This window comes from Etheostoma cragini, chromosome 20, assembly GCF_013103735.1.
Source record: "Etheostoma cragini isolate CJK2018 chromosome 20, CSU_Ecrag_1.0, whole genome shotgun sequence".
Lineage (NCBI taxonomy): Eukaryota > Metazoa > Chordata > Actinopteri > Perciformes > Percidae > Etheostoma > Etheostoma cragini.
The window spans coordinates 17,041,072-17,060,411 of record NC_048426.1 but is presented as its reverse complement, the minus strand read 5'-3'; the positions used below and the strand labels follow the sequence as shown (position 1 = coordinate 17,060,411).

General features: G+C 40.4%; 1 protein-coding gene across 3 annotated transcripts in view; it reads left to right on the top strand.

Annotated features, from left to right (window-relative positions):
• Positions 1-16,669, top strand: part of dlgap2a (discs, large (Drosophila) homolog-associated protein 2a) — a 143,003-nt gene extending 126,334 nt beyond the window's left edge. For 2 of the 3 annotated variants that reach the window (XM_034858118.1, XM_034858117.1), the window contains 6 exons: positions 5,236-5,621; positions 10,167-10,255; positions 10,390-10,829; positions 11,043-11,134; positions 14,464-14,616; positions 14,987-16,669. In XM_034858118.1, coding sequence (XP_034714009.1) covers positions 5,236-5,621; positions 10,167-10,255; positions 10,390-10,829; positions 11,043-11,134; positions 14,464-14,616; positions 14,987-15,193 — 1,367 coding nt within the window. In that variant the 3' untranslated portion in view covers positions 15,194-16,669. Of the gene's footprint in view, positions 1-311; positions 372-5,235; positions 5,622-10,166; positions 10,256-10,389; positions 10,830-11,042; positions 11,135-14,463; positions 14,617-14,986 lie in introns of all 3 variants that reach the window. The other variant, XM_034858116.1, reaches the window with a different exon arrangement.
• The last annotated feature ends 2,671 nt before the right edge of the window (positions 16,670-19,340 follow it).

Here is a 19,340-nt window from a genome sequence, read left to right as displayed (position 1 = left end):
AAAAAATAGTAATTGCTATTAGTGCTGATTACTTAATGTGCACTCACTTAGTCACTGTCTGATCAAGGTATTCTGTTGAAACGTGGACTTCCTATTCAGTTTGTCTCTGGAATGAAGGCATTTCTTTTGTCTAAGTTTCTTCTGAGTTGTGATTTTGCTATACATCCTACTCTGCAGGTTGATCCTCATAGCCTGCAGTTACTCCCAGGATCCACACCGCGTGTGCTTTCTGTAATGTAGTTAGAATGTAGTTAATGTTTGGCCAAAAAGGCCCACTATTCTGAATTTCCACCCCACTCCCTTGTTTTCAGGGATCCAGTTTTGCCTTCCCTCTACCTGCAGCAATGATCGGACCCCCCAGCAAACCCCAGGTAATCCAACCTGGGGCATCCTCCATTGCCCCATTTCAATGCGACATTATTTAAATGAAACACAAGACACACATGAGTCATCCTGTGGCAAGTTGCTGTTGAGCATGTTTTTGAGCATGTTTCAAAAATATTGATTATCTGCAATTGCTCCCACATTTAATGAGCTACAAGTTACCACGCAGTTAATAAGCAATGATACTCAAACTTGCAATTAGGAGTTTACTGAATAGAATATGAGTCATTCACACTAAAACATATTTTTTCATGAAGCACTTGAGCCTATAGCATCTATATTGACTGGAGGATGCAGTTGCTCCACTACACCTGCAGTACACCCCCCTACTCTAAACTAGCATACTCCTCCTTTGTTTTAGACACTAGTTATGGCAGAGCTCAAATTTTAAAAGTACTTTCTCCTCTGTCACTTGACTTTTTATGATAGCGTCTCTTTCTAAAACCTGCCTGAAACTCTGTTCCAAGTGTGCAATACCACATGACTGCACAAACACATAGACACACACCACCCTTTGAATGTTTCCAGCATTAGCTTCCATTGTGCATTTCAGAGACCCGTCTAGTTGACAAGTAGCCAATTTAATTTCATGCAGGGTGAGGTTCAGACCACAGTGACATGCATCTGGTGACATGCAGATGAATCACAACAAGCAAAAGAGTTACTGACAGACTAGTCTCGCGTTGCCAGACCTCTCTCCTCAGCCCTGTGGAGGTCTAGCTACACCATAGATACATTCTGGGTTCTTTCAACCAAGCACAATTTTCTTGGGCAAACCTAAGCTCCAAAAGCAGCGACATATGAAATGAAGTTAGCGGTGTATAGAATACAGCAACGTGAGCTATTTAAATTGGTATTGCCGCATGTGTACTTCGTCCAAAGCAATCCCACCAACCGGTCCCAAAATATCTCAGTTAGATAGTAAATTCCACGAACACATTTTTTGTAAATCTTTACAATCATTCATCGAAAGAACCAAGCAGGCCTTCCTTATTGTACAATCCTAATTTTCAGTGTGTGGCTTGCTAGTGCATTTGTTGTTGTTCCCGAAGCAAAGGGATTTTGAGAACAGCAACAAACAAAGAGCCAAAGGTGAGGGACATCCGTACTTTAGTTGACCTAGACCACTGAAAGACAGACTCTGCAGTGTGACTGCTATGAACCGCGGGACAACATCGAAACAAAAGCCCCTCCTTTCTCTACTTGCCATAAAATAACTATATTTACTGCTACAGGGGTGTTTTCTTTGTTGCAAACAGTGTTTTGGTTTTAAGTGATTTATCACAATCTTTAAAACTTTACAAATAATCCAAGGTTGGTTATGTGAGTTGGAGTAATGACTCACCCATTCTGTTTTTTGTTATCTGTTGTTGGCTGTTTTTATGTGAATTTCTTTATTGTTTCCGTCTGCAACACTCGTCACGAGGCCAATAATGTGAGTTAACAATCCATCTTCCTCTCCCTCCCTCGCTCCAGATCATTTACATATCCTTAAAAGCCTGCTGCAAAACAAACTGCTGCATTTCCTTTACAGTGATAAATCCAATCAAGAAGAAAGACCCTTAACGACGTGTGACTCAGCTCCCTCCTACCCCACCCCCATGTTAGCATACAAGTCAGTCCTGCTAGATAGAGAGGTCCAAACAGAGATGGAGTGGTTAAATCGCTGCCTCTGGGACTTGTCTACTTGTTTTAACTACTGTGTGTGCGTGTGTGTGAGTGTGTGTGTGTTTGTGTGTGTTTTTCAGTCCACTTAAAATATTTTTTTTAAATATGAATTGAACTACTGTAGAGCAACAGCCTGGATCCTTACCCTATGCTGAAGGCGATCCAACAAAATGGCATGATCGACACTGTCAAATACAGCACTGTGGTCCAGCAAAGTAAAAATAGCACAATTGTGTGTGTGTGTGTGTGTGTGTGTGTGTGTGTGTGTGTGTGTGTGTGTGTGTGTGTGTGTGTGTGTGTGTGTGTAAGAGAGATAAAGAGAGGGATTAAATAGAGTACTCACACTGAATACAAATAACTTACCTTTGAAGATGCCGCTTATTACACATATTCTACATTCAAATTAACTTCTCAAGTTGGTTGACTGAACTGTTAAATTTTGAATTTGACTAACGTGTTTGTTCGAAGAACATAATTCGTTCCTCTCTTTTCCAAAATCTGACCAACTTTTACTTCATTTGTCATTTTACTGTCTGAGTAAATCTTGATATCCATCCTTGCTTGGTCATTGTTCCTTAACAAATAAATCAGATAAATCTAATTAATTCAAATTTTCATGCACTCTGCATTTTCTCCCCCAGTCATGTGCACTCGCCTTGCAGTGGCATGCCTGCAGCCTTGAGAACCAAAGATAAAAACTGGAATAAATTTGTAAAGAGAGGGCCATAAGATTAGGTAATAGGATGTGTCTAGGATAGAGACTCATCTTGTTGATGTTGCCGTGGTGTACAACACTTTTACTGCAAGCATAATGAGTGAGTGAGTGTGTGAGTGAGGGAGTGAGGGAGTGAGGGAGTGCGTGAGTGCGTGCGTGAGTGCCTTGATTGTGTTCACTTCAGATTAGATCTAAACGCTGAGTAATACTGCCACTGCCAAGATGGGAGCAAGAATTATGACTCCCCTTTTGCACGACTGGCTGGCTAATAATGACTCTATTTTGGTCCTCCTGCTGAATCATGCCCCTTGAATGGGTCATCCCTTTCCTCCTTTGATCTCTCCTCGCTCCCCGATTCATCCTCGCGCTCTATCCCACAAACACAAACCGTCTCTCTCTCTCTCTCTCTCTCTCTCTCTCTCCCCCTCTCTTCCTGCCTGCACAGATCCACTCTCTCTTGTGAATGGACATCAGCATGAGTCATTGAGCCCCCAGAGCGGAACACTCTTCATGGACGTCCCTAGCTATTTACAAACGCAATCGAAATATGGGTCAGAAAGAGGCCAAAAGGTGTTGCAGGGTGTAATGTGAAGCCTGGGGTTTTATTCTTACCATAAATTATGCTATTTAGAAAAATTAAAAATAAAAGCGTCACAAACAAAAAAGAAATTTCTTTTCTTTTTTCAGACAACAATGTGTTTAATTCTAATGCTATTAATTGGGAAAATGGGGATAATAATTGGGAGCCTGTATGGGGGCTGCAGCTCATTAGAACCCAAAATAAATCACACTTTGGTCTTATAAGGACTCCCTTAATTGCTTTGTGTGATGTAAGCATTTGTAAGATAAAAACAGAAACACAGAGTTCAACACGGTTTATCTCTTTGTCAAGGAAAAAGATAACCCATAACTTAACCTGCAGCGTGACTCAGTGTTCTTCCTCTTCGCCTTCTTTCTTCTGTTCTTGGCTCTGAGGTGCAGTACCTGGCACACTCTCAGCTTTGATCAAAACACACCAAACGTTGCTTTTGCTTCATATCTTTCAGCTCGTAACCACACTGAGTGAACATTTCTCTAAAAAGCTTGAAAACAGACACGTCAAAGCTTAGAAGGCGTTTATGACCCATTCCTCAAGTCCATGTCTCTGTGGCTTAAGTCCATATTCTCGTTTGCACTTAAAAGAAAGTAATCCCCCTACTTTCTGTCATAAAATGGACAGATTAGGAAGATGAGAGTTGTCAGGCTTCCTTGAGCAGTATCTCCTCCCTACGATCCTCCACACACAAGTACTGTTGATTACTTGTCCATGTCTGATGAGTGTCTCATGTTACTGAGGCTTTGATGTTCTCTGTTACTTTATCGACTTGTTCATTATTAAAAAATTTATATATTGAAATACTCCCAATTCCCTCCCTAATCTGAGCACTGTCTGACAGTGAACAAAAGATGAGAAAAAAAGTCTCTCTGCACTTGTAGAGAGTCAACAGAAAGTACACACTCAGCCAGAAGCTTGGATCGATAAGATAGTCAGCAGTTTTCCATGGGTTAGACTTAAACATATTTAGCAACAAGCTACATTTTGTGAAGTTGTGAAACAGATGGTCTTGCTGCCTAATGTCCCATCATAATCACTGTGATAATTAGCTCCACACATATGCTAATGAGGTCATTAAGTAATAAAAGTAAGTTAATTATGCAATAATATTAATTTCTAATACATTGGAAAGTGCTCCCCTTAATCTGCTTGTTGTCATATGACAAATGGGTAAGAATATGCGGTTCCTGCATGATGTTTCTGCCATACTGACATCCATCTATGTCATATGTTGCAATTAAATAGACATTTGACACTTTGAACAAAAACAAGCCAGTAGCTTTAACATTTCCTGTTTGAAAAGGATAGAGTAGGTGTACTACTAACTGAAAATTCAAACACTACTATGAGGAAAATAACAATCAGCAATCAGGAGGTAAGATGGATAGATAGCAGATATTTAATGGAAACGTCTGGTGATGTCCTACATTTATATCTTTTTAAAGAACTACATGAAAACAAAACCAACAACGTACTGAACCTACCAACATGTATTGTTTGTGTATCCAAAACCTGATATAGTTAAACTGTCTGTGCCATAAGTATACCTTCATTCCCATGGACACTGGCACTGCAGTTTATTTTGACTGTATGCCACACCATCACTCCATCCTGCTTTTCAGAAATACTAACTACAGCTCTAAATGTGTTTTAACTCACTATTAACTATTTAATACTAGTTGGGTAGTAGTGTCACATTGTTTTAGGAAATTACATTAAATCTAGTTTTTTGATCACTTTTTTTTTTTTTCACGTTTTAAAAGATCTATTATCAATTATACAATACATACAGAATTCCATGATGTCAGTGACACGATAATAAATGCAGTGTGTAAATATTGTGTCTCATTTTACGTCTGTCCACCTTTTCCAGCCATCAACTACACACCCAACTACAAGAAGGCCCCTCCTCCAGTCCCGCCCCGTACCACCTCCAAACCCCTCATCTCCATCACGGCCCAGAGCAGCACCGAGTCCACCCAAGATGCCTATCATGAGGGGAGACACTCTCATGGTGGAATGTGGGCCCCTGACGGCATCAGCCTGGGGCTAAACCCAGGCAGGGGCCTCTACAACTCCACAGACAGCCTGGACAGCACCAAGGCTGTGACCATAGCTATGGAGGCGGCCGGAGTCATGGCCGGAAAAAGACACCCGTCCACAGACAGTCACAGCTCGGTGCTCACCTGCGACAAGGCCATCCTGGTGTCCAAGGCTGAGGAGTACTTGAAGACACCTCGGTCCTCTATAGGGATACAGGTTAGTCTGTCTCAAAGTGTGCAAATTAAGAAGATCTCACATAGGATCAAATGAGTAGACCATTAAAAATTCTTTCAAGTCAAACTTATGCATGGCTAATACTGAATAGACTCTCTCTCTCTCTCTCTCTCTCTCTCTCACTCACACACACACACACACACACACACACACACATACACACACACACAACTCAGAAACAGTGTTCTCTTTACAGCAGCTAAAAATAGCAAGAGTGAGTCACCTTACTGCAATCCATCAATTAAGATTCAACTCATGCTGGAGCAGGTTTTAGTGAATGGAAGTTCACTCCTTGGTTCATTTACTCCCTCTCCATTTAATGTACCTATTTCTCTTTCTCTCCAATATAATGGTCTTCACGCTCCCTCTCTCCTTCTGTCTCCCTATCTACCTTTTGTCTCTCTCTACCACACTCGGTGTGATCTTATCTTGGGTTTGTCTGCCTCATTTTCTGAAATAAGCTGAGGTTCCGATGCTGTCGATCTCTTGTTGCAGTCTAAAGGTTGCAGAACAAAGAGGGAGGAATCTGTGGCAGCTCACATCATCACCTCAGGGCCATTTCTAGTATTTTATTAAAGCCAAATATTCAAAGTTTTGTGTGAATTTAAAAGCCATTGTACCTTTACTTGCTCTGTGCATGAGAAGTAGTAATTTATGTATGCGTTTATGTATTCTTCTTGGTCCATATACAGTACTTCAGTTCTGATCCCCACAACCACTCTTTATCCTCATAATTTAACCACATCCATGTCTACTTTCTTCTATTAATCTCTCCCCATCCACTCAGTTTTAAATGCTATTTACTCAAACTGCGGTGCAAAGTTGAACATAAAATCCTTTCAAGTATTTGAAGTAAAGAATGCAGACAACTTTACTAGAGGTGTTTGAATGTCGTTGGGTGCTGTTCAAGTTTCTTGCAAAAATAAATCAAGCCCACCCTTAAAGGGTAATTACTATGTTTTTTAGGTGATATTAAGAAAGTCCTTTGGCTGTAGATTTGCCTAACCCCTAAATTATCAAAAGCCGTTGACAAATGTTGCCATTGGGGAGTCAGCCAGCGAATAAATGATCTCTTCAATGTCAATTGATGCTGCCTGCGTTGTATTACATTCAAACTTAGAAAATACTCAGCAGTAACTTTTGCCCAGGCATTACATTTCACTGTAATGTGTGAATGATAGCAATTAAAAATAGCCTTCAACACATTTCTGACAGCCTATTAAAAGTATGTACAATAATTTATCCTGATGAAAAACCTCTATCACAGATTTTTTAACATTAACTTGCTGTTACTTACCAGAAAGTTAATATAGTAGCGTTTTCCTAGTGTATATGTAGAAAACAGAAAAATGTCTTTGTAAAATCAGAAAAATGAAGGGAGCATAACCAGGCCTAGAAATATTTTTGATGGACCCCTTATTGGTCCCTAGATTCAAGCTTTGGTGAAGTTGTGTACTCCACCCCAAGCTGTAAAATAGTTTTGTGAAACTAAAATAAATATGTTCAAAATAAGTCTTTTTTCTTAGCTAAACAGTAAAAAAGCGTTTTCCTCACAAGCCTGTACTTGAGCCATCATTAATAATCCCAGAGATGATGTATTGCAGTGTGAACAGTCAGCTGGCATACTTAATCATTAATTTAGCAGGCAGTGTGCAGCAGTACATACAGATTGAGTGTGTAGTATGCAGTGCATTAGTATGCAATTTCAAATAGCCAAAGGAGTTGAACTGGTATATATGGAGAGGGGCTGATGAGTGAATGAGATGCAGGTGTGCAGGTGGGTGGGAAAGGCCGCTGATGAGCCTTCAACAGGGTCACATTCAGCCCCGACAAAACGTAGCAACACCACGAGTTTACAGACACGTCTCTGCTGATGACACAGCAAATGAACAAGAGGCACACCCACTAAACGAGCAAAAACATATCTCAAAGCACTTGCATGCTGTTTCCCACCATTCCGAGGAAACATGTTGTTCAACCAGGGAAACGTAGCAATATGGTGCGCACCGTTTTGAGATTGAACGTGCCCCTGTGTGTAGACGGGTGGGGATGTCAGGTGAGCAGGGTGACAAGAGAGTCTGAGGGCATCTGGTGGATGTTTTGAGGATGGCCGGTCTGGGGATTGAGAGGGGGTACATGGCCTGGGGGAAGTGAGCAGGAGCTGGCATCAGCGAGTGAGAACCAGGCCAGGCAAAACAACAAAGAGAATAGAAAGTCATCGTGAAACCACCTTCCCAAATGGACATGTATGCAGCTCTGATTTGGATCATTCATTACCAATAGAGGAGAATACAAATCATATATAGCGTGGATGAGATAACTTTAGAGCGGAAAGAGGCGGTGGATTTCTTAGTAGGCAAAATCCATAAATGTATACTTAACATATTTAATTTTGACTACTTTAAGATAGAAATATATACATTTATAGTTTAATTAATTTTGCACCAGAATTGTATTCATTGCCGTATGGAGAGTGCTTTCAAAAAGCATTTACCGCAGACAAGTATTTGTTAACACAAATATGATTTCATTGCTAACTCATTAAATAACAAAATATCCAAATAACATAACTATGCTGCTCTATACTGTAACTACTATATTGTTGCCTGCCAGTTTATTAATAGCTACCACTCACTAGATGAGATTATAATAATTTGTTGCAGCAGGCCACACTTGGGGCTAATATTGATTTATCTACTGTATACTGCAGACAGCTTCAGCTGCATCGTATCAAATGATCAATGAGTTTGCAATTGACCTGAATTAGCCTGCATCTATATTGATTTTCTATTTCCTTCTTGACATCTTAGAGGAGGTCAACATATCTTTAACCTTTGATCTTAGATCTTTGACCTTGTGGACGTGGCGTTTTCCCGCAGTCCTTAAGTACCACTTTAAAAGCTGCCTCAGATGCACTTCACTGAAGCTGGGTTATGTTTGTGTTCTAGAGTACTGATTGGATTGATGTATTTACCAAAATAGTTTTAATTGGAGCCATAATGAGGTTATATAACAAGGAAAGTTAAAGCTTTTAACCTTAAAACACAGTCACTGTCTGGGAAAAGTCACCAGGTGGTGTTTGTGTGTTTTGGATAAAAAGCACAGTGTTTTTTGCTGATGCTCACCGTTTTCACACCTGTGCTGACGTTGTGACTGTGATTCCTGATGTACAGTGTGTGTGTGTTTGTGTGTGTGTGTGTGTGTGTGTTGGCTAAGAAGCCTCCCTCCCTCGCTCTCCTTCTCCCAAGCTTCTCCTCCTAAGTTTTAATACCAACCACTCTACACTAAAAGTAGAGTTGACATGTTCTCACAACCAAAGCACGCCTTATTTTAAACCAGTGTATTTCCTCACTCTGATTGTCATAATACTTCATTGAGCTGAAGAAATGTGAATGTCAGAAGCTCAAAATGCCTTAGATTGACATTTGTGGATGACAAATGTCATCCACAAATGTCTTGCATCATTCTTGCATCATTCTAATGGAAAAGGCAGGCATGATATTTCTGGTATTACAGGAATGTACACAGATGTATATTTTAGTCAAACTAGCAGCTCTTTATGTACTTTATGCACTAAAGAAAGGGAGACATTTGTGAGAGTAAGCCAGCAGGAAATTTTTAACACTAGACAAAGATAGAAGTGAAAGCAAAGAAACGAAAGTAAGGATGAGCAATTGGAGAAACAAGGAAAAAGTGACAGATAGAAAAAGTGTGGCAAAAAATAGTGAACACTGACAGGGTTTTCATAAAGACAGTAAAATGTGGGGCTCCAGGGAGTGATGCTCTGAGCCTGGGCTCCTAGATCAGGATCGTAGCCTCACAGGAACAGGCTGGATCATCATCAGTCACTCTGTCTTTCTATCCCATATTATCCTATTACACTGTGTGGTCACAAAGCTGTGGCTGTTTAAGAAAGACCAATCTGTACTAGCTAACTACAAGTAATTAGCATTTTTTGGAGAGCATTGAGCAACATTAGCATTCACTAGAAGTCGTGCTTCTGGCCAGCTACAGTAATACATGTAAGTACAATATGCCTTCTCCTTTTAGCATGTGTATCAGAGCTTTTTCACTAAAAACACTGGCAGTGTTCAGAAAGGATGCTGATAAGAGTGGTTTGAGTGAACGAGAATAGTCAGGTTTGGGGCTGTAAAACCAAAACAATGATCTGAAAGATGCTAAAATATCTCTGTTTAGTAGTGAAGTGTAGTAGTGAGTTCTCTATGGGTTCACTAAACTGAAATTGACATTTTTAGGCATTATATGGTGTGCATAATAACACACAGCACCTTTCCCCTTTTCTTGTTTTCAGATTAATTGCCAGAGAATCCTCAAATCCTCTGTAGGAATCATCTTCAGTCTTGTTGCCTTTGCTGCCTCCATTAATCATACAGTGTTTACTTTCTGACAGGCCGTGTACAGTTAAGGTGCTCTGTCCAGTCTCAAACCAATAAACCCAGAAGCACCAGGGAATGGAAGCTCACATAATGAGAAGCACTGTTGGTTTGTATCATTTCTTCACATTAGGTGGAAGCAGCCACGGACTCTGAATCTGAAAGCAAAGGTTCCCGGGAGTACCACTCTGTTGGGATCCAGGTGGAGGACAACAAGAAAGGGTGAGATAATGGTTCTGGGATTTTGAGCTCATTAAGTCCTCATCTGTGATGTTTGCTCTCTGTCATTATTTGCTATGCAAGTGTGGCCTGTGTGTATAAATGTGTTTGCATTCATGTTTGTTTTTCTACCTCAGACAGGGCAGGTTCAAACGCTCCAACAGTGTAACTGCAGCTGTGCAGGCTGACATGGAGCTGGAGGGCTTCCCTACCATGGAGGACAAAGGCCTGCAGTTCGGTGGGGGCTTCCAGCGTCACTCAGAGCCCAGCACGCCCACCCAGTACGGGGCAGTTCGAACAGTACGTACCCAGGGGCTCTTCAGCTATCGCGAGGATTACCGTACCCCTGCAGAACCCCCCAGCCCCAGGGAGACCACCAGTGAGACCCCCTGGCAGCTGGAACCCCCCTCCCCACGGGAGATTGCGGCCACGTCGGGGGAGTCTGGCAGGGCATCCCCCTCTCTGAGGAGGGATGGGAGCTGGTTCATGCAACTGCTTCACACAGAGACCAAGAGGATTGAAGGCTGGTGTAAGGAGATGGAGGCAGAAGCTGAAGAGAATGACCTTTCAGAGGACAGTGAGTATTATGCTGAAAGCTTCGTATATGTCTTTTTGGAGGCTGTTGTGCAGGCAGATTGAAAGATGGATCCACTTACAGTAATGTACTGGAGGCTACTGAATACATTGCACTGCACCATATTTCTTGTACTTGATGCTGTGTGTGTGTGTGTGTGTGTGTGTGTGTGTGTGTGTGTGTGTGTGTGTGTGTGTGTGTGTGTGTGTGTTTCAGTCCTAGGTAAAATCCGAAGTGCAGTAGGAAGCGCTCAGCTGCTCATGTCTCAGAAATTCCAGCAATTCTACTGGCTGTGTCAGCAGAACCTGGTAAGAAGCCCATCTGTGGGTGCGTGCGTGCGTGCGTGTGTGCATGTGTGGGTAGGTGGTCACGTGGCCATGTTTGTGTTCTTCAAGCTATATAGATGCATAAATCAGAAAACATCACATGTGAATTTTAATTGAGCAGGGGAAAAAAATGGAAAAAATCCAAAGTCCAAAGTCCAAAACACTGGCTGCACTGTGAAATTGACATTAGAAACAGTTTCACACTCCTTTATGTGCCCTCTCAACTTTTGTTTTCCAACCTTTAATACACATTTATTGCTTTAGCCGGCACTAACAAGCAAACCAAAGCTCCCTGAATATCTTTGATTCTGAAAAGCTACGCTGAGAATCAATAGCTACATAGCACATATACATCTGTGACCTCAACATTTTGAAAAGAACGGGTGTTTTCAGTGATGCAGCTTTGCCCTGAGAAGAGAAGTACAGAAGGCTGAGCAAAACTTTGGTGTAGACCTAAATACCAGACACCACTGATACCACTGACACCGCCGCTCTGTTGATTATTCAGTGCAGGGACACAAACAGCGTCAAAGATTTCTGACTCATATTTTTCTTGCACTGTTCACAACTTGTTTTATTGATCTGAGCAAGTATGCAATATTTTAAATGAAGTTGGTGCAGAGTTATAAGAGATAATGTTGCTGCTTGTTTTGCAATGTGCAGCAGAAACTGCTCGTATTGAGGGAGTGGGAATTGCACAGGGATTAGACACTAGCCTTTTAGAATAAGTAAAGTACTTTGTCCCACTGAAGAAGAAAGTATAATGCAGGTTTACTTAACAACTTAGAAAGCCGCAGCATTTCTCAACATGACAAATGCACATGGAACAATATTCACTTCCTACTTTTTCTTCGTTTGTTAAATAAAGGCCCACAGATTAGAAGCTTGCAGAGATGTCTTATTTTTCTCTACCGGGGTCAACTTTCACAAAGCTTGATAAAAAGATGCTTTAAATCAGAGACAGTGTGCTTCCTTGGGAGGAGCTCCAGGATTAAAAGCACACACTAACACAGCCAGGCCTTAAAACTCACTGACTCCTTCTAAATCTGCCAGCTCTGGATGTTTGAAGCCTTAAGACTTCTGAGACAGTTTGCAGAACATCACAAGTTCAGGGGTCAGAATACAGCTGATGAAGTGCTGAGGTACTCTCTCAGTAATAACAGATAGCATAAATGTATTTTGTTCCCAGTTTACCTTACATGATGATACTATGATTTTTCAAATCTGGAGTTATTTTGATAAGGTTTTTTTGCTGTATGTAGGCGAATTATACTAATGTCACAATATTATATCAATATCAAAGTAAAACTTTGGTTGTATATAATATTATGTAAATGTAAGATTTCAGTCAGCCCGAATTAGATTTTTTTTTTTTAAATAACCATAAAGTAAAATGAGGTTACTTTAAACTTTACTCCCAGTATCACTGACACAGTTTAATATACTGTTTTGGCTGTTTGGCTAAAGTCATCTGTTTTAATGATTTGTAACTTCAACTAAATCATTCACATTTTTTTCTTTGATATATTTCTTTTCAAACCATGGTAGCGTGGCAGGAGATGATTTCATAATGCAGAGAGAATCACTGAAAACCAAAATGATAGACATGATAGCTTCCTGTAAATGTGGCTCACCCATAAATGTAGCATAGAAAAAACAAGGCACTGCCATGATACTGTAAATCTATTGGCCCTTCAGACAGCAGCACTCTTCACCAGCCACCTAATCTAAACGCCATGAGTGTGTGGGAATGCCTCAGTGGGGTTAACGAGTCACATCACATCTTAAATTGCAGATTCTGCTGGCAAGACCGTCAAGAATAAATATGTGCAACCACTTTACTTGCAAATTGCTATAGCAACCATGCTATTTGTAAACAATGTGCAACATACCTTTTTGTAGCATACATTCCTAACACACAAGCCCTATATTGTGTCTAATATTTTGAAGTGCAATTACAACTTCGATTAGTTTATCATCAAAGCACTGTGTGCAAGGACAACATACAGTGGGTGTATGCAAGAGATCGGTGTAAATTAAAAATAATACACTCGGAAGCCAACTCAATCCGATCCAGAAGTCTGAAAGATTTTACTAACATTTATCTGGAATCACGAACAACTTTAAATAAACAATTTTCTTGTGTTAACCATAGATAAAAAACTTCAGTTATTCATGTACTCAACGTTGCCTCTTATGTCCATAGTCCATACAAAAGCCCCCCCCCCCCCCCACCCTAATTGATTGATCGATACCATGAATCCATCCAGCAAACACAAGAAAGTGGCTCTGCAGAGAACTTGAATATTTATAGATAGATAGATAGATAGATGGATGGATGGATGGATGGATGGATGGATGGATGGATGGATGGATGGATGGATGGATGGATGGATGGATGGATGGATAGATAGATAGATAGATAGATAGATAGATAGATAGATAGATAGATAGATAGATAGATAGATAGATAGATAGATAGATAGATAGATAGATAGATAGATAGATAGATAGATAGATAGATAGATAGATTGTTATAGATTTATATGTCTTTTTTGTGCATGTTATAGGTTTACAAAAGGAAAAAGGCCCAACGTCCACCCCAGGGGACTTACCATCTTCTAGAGAAAACCCTGTTATAACACATTATAACACACGTATAATGCTCGCCTAGCTGCAAGCATAGCACGCCCCCTTATGCTCTGCAACTGACAAGCTACTTACTGTGGATGTGCGACTCCCATCAAAGATGGTACAGAAGTGAGATGCCTCACTCTGTAGCTTAAACAAATAGCTCAACACACAGGGTTTTATTAATTAAATTACATAAACGTATTCCGGTACAACCTCCAAATACAATTATGAACCTGACAATTAGCATAATATGAGAACTTTAATGTTGCAATATTATTGTGTGTAATGTGTGAATCACAGACTGTGTTTCCTGCATACACCTTAAATCTATAAGAAAGATGTATTGGAAATTTGGCAAGGGAACCCACTGCTCAAATCTATTATTTCTGATCTCAATAATGGAAATAAGACAGGATTGGTCTCATTCCAAGTTGATATCCCTTTTTTAACCAAAATCCCACAAACTGGCGTTCATGCCTGTTGTGATGAGTGAAAAGGACATCTAGGGAAGCTAAGCTGAAGTACAATAACTAGTGTGGTCATGACTCTTTTGTATGCACGTTTGTACAGTGTGTATGTGTGTGCAAGCGTAACAGTGCTTATTATCTGGCTCTTTATTAAATGTCACCACAGACGTTAATGTTATCTTTGCCACTTCTAACCTGCGACCGTCCTAGGACCCCAGTGCCATGCCGCGGCCCACCTCTCAGGACCTGGCAGGGTTCTGGGACCTACTGCAGCTCTCCATCGATGACGTCACCATGAAGTTTGACCAGCTGCAGCAGATCAAGAACAACAACTGGAGGCCAGTAGACAGCCCAGAGAAAAAGGTGAGGGTTCCCCTTGTTACTGTTGGCCATGAACCCAGACCTGAAGATATTACTGGATATTTAGTTGCATTTATTTTATACAATGTTTCTGATAAAACAAAGACTGGGACTGATTCAAAACAGGTAGACATAAGAAACATTTTTGATAAAGGAGATGTACAAATTATTAGAAGAGGGGAACAGACTACGTACTTTTTCCTTTTTAGAGGGAAAAAATACACACATCATGTGCAATTCAATGTCTATATAAATCCTAAACGCAGATTTGTTTATGATACAGATTCAAACATGCCAACAGGACCGCATCATGTTTTTTGTACTAACCCAAGATTAACAAACATCATGTAATGTTCCTCTCTTCTTCCTAAAGCCTCCAACCCCTGTACCAAAGAAGACAGTTCGACAGAGGAGCATGGTGACGAGAGAGAAATCCCTGGACCTACCAGATAGGGGGCGGCAGGAGGCCCGTCGTCGGCTAATGGCAGCCAAGCGGGCAGCCTCCTTCCGGCAGAACTCAGCCTCGGAGCGAGCTGACAGCATCGAGATCTATATTCCCGAGGCTCAGACTAGACTTTGAGAAGATAGGGTCTGGGGCCAACAAGTCTCCCTGCTCCCACGTTCAAACAACTTTAAAACTAGCCTTTTTTCTAGACTGCTACTCTCTCTACTCTTCCTTTATTCTTATCTGTGGTCTGATCTCAATAACCATCCTCAGTGCCCATCGCCAACACCATTGGTCTGTAGGATGTGCCAAGCCTCTTCTCCCATTGCTAGAATAAGTGTTAGCAGAGATGTATGTCTGACATGGGTTGATTGGGTTTTTCCTTGGTTTGCTGGTAATCATTATACCCAGCCTACAAGCTCTCTCTCTCATCCAATGTCCTGGATGGGTACGTCTCTAGTTGTTCAGCATTTGCAAAGTGCCATTTAAAAAGTGCAGCTTTGAAAACCTACCAGCAACCAGGCCTTTGAGCTAAAAAGAGAGAAATTCTGTTTATTTTTAGTTGTTCATATATGGTCAAAGTTAATAATAATCTTTCAGTATTTTACAATAATTTAAGGTTACATTATTACTCTTTTTGTTTCTCTGGTCTTTTTTGGGGTTAATGTTAATTACAAGCTAAATATTACAAAATTGTTTAAGTTAAAAAACCTTTGAAAAGTGCCAATGCTTGAAATACCTCAACTATGTGCATGTGGCACTGATCACCCATTCAAGATTATTCAGGCAGCCCTTATAAGCTCTGGACTGGTCGGTGGTGAAGAAATGCAGTGTTCTACTCAATCTTGTTGTAGTCAATTGTTTTTCTTGCGTCTGGATTGGTGGAAGAATGACATTTGTCAGCTCATTAACATGCACATGTCAAGTAACTTTCCTACATTATATCTTATGTTCCTGTTGCCAACTTTCCAATATTGACATTTACTTGAAGCTGAAAACATGCAAGTCTTGTGCCAACATTTTCACCATGTTAATGCAGTAGAAAGAACTATGAAGGTTTATGTAACTCCTTAGATCAAAATGTGTAGATAAATGCACTTATGCACTTATTACAATTCTCTCTATTTCCAAGGGAAATGTACATACCCAAGTTCACAATAGTACTGTTGTATTTTTGAATTGTGGGCGGGAAGAATACTCATTGTGTATATATTTCTCCCTCATGTTATTGCCTGTCCTTCTATTGCTATTGACAAATCTAGATTTGTTGCATACATACAGTGGCTTGATCTCACACACACACACACACACACACACACACACACTTTCAGCAGTGAATAAACTTCTCTCAGGCCCTTTCAAGTAGCGCCCTCAGCCACAGTTAATGAAGAGTTATAGAAAAACTCCCAAAACATAAACAAAATTTCTGCATACTAGTTTCATTAATCCAAGAAATGATTAGTAGTCTTCATATTTCTTGAAAAGTTATGTGTTGTTCAAAGTCTCTTACTGCATTCACTCCCTTTACGAAAGGCTGGGAAATAATTAAACAAAAGTGGGGCAAATGCATCCCAGAGGGATGCAAGCAGCAAGTCCCACATAACTAAAACGATAAAAACGGGCTCTGGTTTATTGGCATTTCTTTAAACCAATCACAATCATCACGGGCGGTGCTAAGCGCCGGACAGAGCCCCGGTGCCACTGCAAAATAGCCTCAGGAAGAAACTTTTTTTGTTGGAACACGTATATGTTCAAAAGTTGTGTTAGTCTTGCAACAGAAATGTCAGATTGGACAGATAGTCTGGCTGTCTGGATTTACCCTGCAGAGATCTAAGGAGCAGTTAGCCATAGTCCTCGGAGTTTAAAACACAAAGAAAGCAGAAGGTAACAGATATCCAGGCGAAAAGAGCGACATCCAGCAGAATTTCCGGCGGCACCAAAGCAATTTTGGAAGTGGAACGTCGAAGATATCGAGTAGTTGAAAGACAATACATGAGAAATAACATAATAACTTTCTGTGGCTTTGCAGACCATTGTGTGATGGTTTTTAACTAGATATAAATATTTGCCTTTGATTCCCATCACCATGTTGAGATGTACCAATTGCACCAGCTCTTCATCAGTTTAGCTAGATGACATAGGTGTATTAATGCTAATTGGAGATTTCCACATTGCATTAAAATGGGTCGATCACTCAAACATATTCTGCAGATTACTTATTAAATACTTAGACATGCCACCAGCCAGGTTTTACTGTTACCTAGCTAACTGACAAAAATAATGTTAGCTTGCTCAAAGGAGATTGAGGAGTTCATATATGAAATATGATTGACACTGGATCAAATTGTCTTTAAATAATGACTTAACCTGTAAAGATTTGAATTAAATTAACACAACACACCTCAATTATACAACGGTATGTTAATAACGTGCAAGCTAAATGAGCTGTTGGCGTAATCAGATATTTCCAGCTCTTTTGAAACTGCACGAATATTGCTAACTGCTAACAAGAAAAACAGGTTTTTGTGGTGCAACCCCATTTAGGAAATCACTCTTTTAAAATTAGATAGTAAGAACTTAGGAAGGACTTTACACACAAACTTAGCGATAGATTTACGAATAGCTGGTGCAACTGAATCATGGTACTTGATGTGAAAGTGGAAAACGTTATGGGGCCTTGGATGAGTCTCTAGTGTTTATCCGATTTACCTAAGTTAAATTCTCATAGAGATAAACTCATCTTGAGCACAAGCTAAAATTCTGCTGCTTTTTATTATCAGTTGTGCCAGAAACGTCTTAATTTTGTTACCAATGTTATATTCAAATCACTGAATTAAAAACGGAAGTCTATTGGGGAAAAAGTTGGATAATAAACCAACTAAATGGTGCTGCTTTTTATTTAATAAATACAGTACTAGATAAACAATCAATGCGCTGTCACAAACAATCAATGCAACACAATGTGCGGTCAGCTGATCAATACATCACATCAAAATCTATTTTTATGACTTTTTGGTTGAATGATTATCTCTGTGGGTTGGACCAGAGAGATTTATTGTATGACAACACATTTCTTTGGATTTGAATATTTTGTGTGTGTTTTGTTAATATGTGTGTGTGTGTGTGTGTGTGTTTGTCTTGTTTTTGTAGCGCAGTGCTGACCCATTCAGAAAAGAGAGGGTGGATCTGAGGTCAGTGTGGCCAGATTTCCCTATCACAATCCTGTGGCCTGACCTGCCTGTCTCTCACACACACCCAATACCCATTGTCCCTAAGTTATTAGCACTCTGTTGAAAAATAATTTGGATACCATATCATAGTACATAATTTACTTTTTTGTGCTATAGATTGTATTTTTGATTCTTATTGAATTTAGACTCACAACCCATTATGACTCCAAGGATAGATGTGTTTTCCTAGTTTCCAGTTTCAAACCAACCTTTCGCGGTATTATAATGCATCAGGCATTGTTTAGTTGTCATAGATTATTGTAGCAGAGCTCAGACAATACATTTCAGTGAGCTAAGAAGTGTATTCCGTCCTACAAATCAAAAACGTAACCAAAGTCAGCGGTGGAGTGGCAGTGTTTCAAACATGCAGTGCAATACTTCAGCGAAGATTAAAGAATTGGCTTTTAAAAGCCCAAGGCTGAGATTACGCATCTTTTTTTAATATACACCCATCTATAGTTTTGCAGTTTTTTTCATTGCAGGGGTAGGGACCTTTAACAGAATGACAGGGGGTCTCTGGAATGCATCCGGGTGTGTGATGCCAGGCGATTGGCAGAGCAGAGACGATTCCCTGCAGTTGCCACAGTGGCAGGCAGACGGGACAGAGACAGACCCGGCCTGACATATGCTGGCTTAGAGGAGACAAGAGCTCCGCACTGAGCCCCAAACTGCTGGTGTTGTACACTGTTGTGAAGCTGGAAGGCTGTTCTGTGAGGATCGCTAGGCGCTGTGCTGGGTATTTTTCAGCCTGCCTTTGACTAAGCAAAGCAGCTTATGTAAGATTTCAGGTCCTTGGTGAGATCAAGTAACCAGCCTCCAAGGCCCTTCAAAGCTTGCGTTGATAAATGTATCGCTGAATAGTGGCCTACGCTGTAGAACATAAGCGTCAGCACTACACGTATTTCTATCAATCGGGGCTCAAACTGTTTTCACTGAAGGCTGTCTAATGAAACTGAGAAGTTTATGCAAATTGATCAGGGCTGTGAAATAAATTAAGTGTATCCACACTCTTGGTTCAGTTTAAAGGAAATGTCTTGGTTCTCTGAAATCAT